This window comes from Triticum dicoccoides, chromosome 5A (assembly GCF_002162155.2).
Source record: "Triticum dicoccoides isolate Atlit2015 ecotype Zavitan chromosome 5A, WEW_v2.0, whole genome shotgun sequence".
NCBI classification, from domain to species: Eukaryota; Viridiplantae; Streptophyta; class Magnoliopsida; order Poales; family Poaceae; genus Triticum; species Triticum dicoccoides.
The window spans coordinates 423139728-423143158 of record NC_041388.1 but is presented as its reverse complement, the minus strand read 5'-3'; the positions used below and the strand labels follow the sequence as shown (position 1 = coordinate 423143158).

Sequence of the window (3431 nt, the reverse complement as noted above, 5' to 3'; positions counted from 1 at the left end):
GGGGGGATTTTCAGACGCCGTCGCTATGCCGATGGGTCGTCAGAACTTCTTTCATGGTCCACCGTGGCCGCGCCGTTTCCAGTATTTACATCCACTTCTCCAAGTGAGCTAACACCACAATTTAAACCTAGATCTGTGCAATGCTATTTATAGTCGCCCGCTCCTGGAATCTGATGAGCGGGGGAAGTGCAGCTCCGTCATTTTGAATTGTAGCTCCGCCAACTCCACTCTCGGAGTTGTGGAGCGGAGTAGTATCGAACATGGCCTTATTATCCCAAATGAGAACGCCCACACGTGTGGCATATTTGCACATCGTTCACATTCCTTGATCCACGTTGATCTGTTTTGCACGAATCCTAAAAGAATTTGTTAGAATCTGAGTGCCACGTGGGCATCATCGTTCGTGTGGGTGTTGGAGAGTTCGCTCACATGCCCCGCAGCACACGGTTTGCTAGCTGTGTTGTGTGGGCGAACTAGTTTCTGCCCACACAGTCACCACCTAGTCCACGCACGTGTGGGCGAACTGTTTTTCGCTCATATGACACTCGTACGTTGTTGGATGGCAACTGCAATTGCACGTATATGACAACTAGGTAAACACATGCGGCAACTATGATTCGTTGCTAAATAGCAATTGCAGTTGCGCATATGTAGCAACCAGAAAAACACACATGACAATTGTAATTAACCATACATGGGCTACTATGGTTGGACCACACGTGGCAACTAGATAAACACACATGACAATTATTGTTTGACCATATATGACAAGTAGTTAATCACACACGGCAACTATGGTTTGATTACACGCGGCAACTATCATAAACTAGATATGCCAACTATAGTTAATCAAAATAGAGAGTTGCTATGCTTTTACAACTACATTTGTCACCCCGGATAACTACATCTGCCATCCGGATGGCAACTAAATCGTCATCCCATGTGTACCTAACGTAGTTGCGCCAGGACGTGTGGGCAGATTTGCTTCATATCACACGCACAGGGTGGGGATGAATAGTATTTGTTATGTGGACGAATGTCTAATATGTCACACATGTGAGCGTTATCAGGACCCTTTATTATTAGCATTCATATATATTCTCAAAAATTAAGAACTTCGGTTCATTATTCAAAACGAAACCAATGTCGTATACAATTCAAGGTGATTTCCAGCTTCAGTGCGCCGCGTCTTCTTCTGCGGAGTGCCCCTGGTTCGTGCAACTTTGCGAGTCACTGCTCATCTGATTATTCCATATACTCCATCCATTCCTAAATACAAGCCCTTTTAGAGATTTTAATATGGACTACATACGAAGAGAAAAGGCAAGTCCGCTCATTTCATGCATGCACGTGTCGCAGCAAGACAACGGGGAATATATGTAAGATGTAAGAATGTGAAACGTGTTTTAATTATTTATTCCTTTATGTCACTTGTTTACAAGCGAACAACTTCAGACCAAACATGAAATGACGCAAAAATACAAAGAAACGAATACAAATTGCCTTCAGACGTATCAACCTGTCTATCCTGGAAAATCACCACATGGGATGCAGGTTATTCTTCTTCTATATTTTTTCTATCAAACAAAGCAACCAAGAACGCAATGTACACCACGAGGCGATCCGCGTCAATCACAGCGCGAGGCCTTCTTTACGAATTAAGAACCTGTTTGACCTGTGCACCGCAGCGCTTTTTATGGGCACGTCGAACGTTTTCGTCGGTTTCTTGACGTCGTTCTGCATGATGGTCTTTGGCTTGGAGTCGAGTGCCTTTACCTCCTTGGTGCTCTCCAGAAACAATTCGAGACCCTGTAGCATGCACACCATCAAGTTTGTGATTTTGCATCGATAAACTAGAATCGCCTGGAAGGAGGGCAACTATATGAGAAAAGGGCATTACCTTCACTGGCTTCTTTTCAGTTTGAGCAAGGTCTAAGAGCTTGAGTTTTTCATCCGCTTCCTGTGGAAAGAAGAACAGGTATGAATCATCACGAAGATAGCTCAATCAATACGAAGATCATGTACGGGTATCAATTATCTGCTTACTTGGAAAAACTTGGCATTTATTCCCTCTTTTATACCTCCTGCCATTCGGCAGAGATACCATATACCAGCATTAGCCGCATCCTGCCATTAAAATATAAGAGGTTAGTAGGACAAACAGAATTTCAGCATGCCAAGACTCAGAGACTCGTGAGTATGTTGGTCACCTGTTTATTGTCAAGCAACTCAATCTTCTCTTCCTGATAATCGTACACAAACGAAGTCAGAACAATCAAATAGACTTCGAGCAAAAGTTCATGTGCAAGGGTTCCAGGATGCTCAGACTCACCAGTCCAGCTACCATCTGTTGAATTGCTTCAACATCAAAGCCAATTTGGGACAGGTCAGTTTTAACATCAGTGACCTGCGCATATTGAACAGAACAACATGAATGCTTGAACTGAGAAGAAAACTGAATTTTCATAGGATAGCATGGCATTACAAGTATATACAGCATGTACATACTAAACACATTAACTTAACAGCTTTTGCAACATTGAAAAGAACAGACAGCAGAGTACATCTTTGGTGCTCTTACAGAAAAAATGAAGAAAAAGGCTGGAAAACTATGTGCTCCATGCACGCAAATCAAAGACTAGCAACGGCTTATCAGAAAGCCATAATAAACACAATCAGAGTCTTCATAGACCATTTAGGAAGATCACTCTGGTTATGCTTGTGTTCATACGTATTATTATTCTACACATCAATATTTTATGGTATATGGAAAAAGTACTCGAGTACGCTGCAGTTAATGGTTGTAAGCAGAGCCAGCATGTGCACCAGACTAGTGTATTCCCTTTAACCAGTTATTTAAGTGTTGCACAGTTTCTGGTTTTGAGCCAATCTTGACATGCCAGCCAGTATATGACCATGGATTATTGAACATTAACAACAAAAACAATCACAAGCAGGCCACGACTAGTACTCGTATGTTGTTATGTGATGGCGTCAGGGATGCAAGCGGCACGCCACTTGTGCTTGCTCCGTAGTCAAAATCGGCCATATTAGTTGCAGCTTTGTTTTAGGGAATTAGTTCAGTTTGTACTGTTAGATATGTATACCCCTTTTCGATTTATCCCTATTGTATAAGGGGTCTCTTGCACTTTACCATACACATGTATATGTACTGGCCTTTGGCCCTCCTGTGAAGTCAGTTGCTCACTTATCCAACATGGTATCAGTTGCGAGGTTCCTCTTCCTTTCCCGCACGCTGCAGCTCCGTGCCTAGCTTCCCCGTCGCCGGCCATCTCCTTCATCGTCGCCGGCCACCTTCTCCACGCCCGGCAGCCCCTGCCCGCGCCCGCCGAGCTCACCCACGACTAGGCCGCGCCCTCCCCGCCCGGCTGCGCCCAGGCCGCGCCCTGGCCTCGCCCCAGCCGCGCCCT

The 3431-nt window shown here is 44.5% G+C and overlaps 1 protein-coding gene across 1 annotated transcript in view; it reads right to left on the bottom strand.

Moving 5' to 3' along the window:
• Nucleotides 1–1380: 1380 nt before the first annotated feature.
• The window catches only part of LOC119302004, a 9429-nt gene continuing 7378 nt past the window's right edge, over nucleotides 1381–3431 (bottom strand). The window contains exons 8-12 of the mRNA XM_037579013.1: nucleotides 2333–2407; nucleotides 2211–2243; nucleotides 2047–2127; nucleotides 1901–1960; nucleotides 1381–1809 (exon numbers count right to left, since the gene is read on the bottom strand). Coding sequence (XP_037434910.1) covers nucleotides 1633–1809; nucleotides 1901–1960; nucleotides 2047–2127; nucleotides 2211–2243; nucleotides 2333–2407 — 426 coding nt within the window. The 3' untranslated portion in view covers nucleotides 1381–1632. The remainder of the gene's footprint in view (nucleotides 1810–1900; nucleotides 1961–2046; nucleotides 2128–2210; nucleotides 2244–2332; nucleotides 2408–3431) is intronic.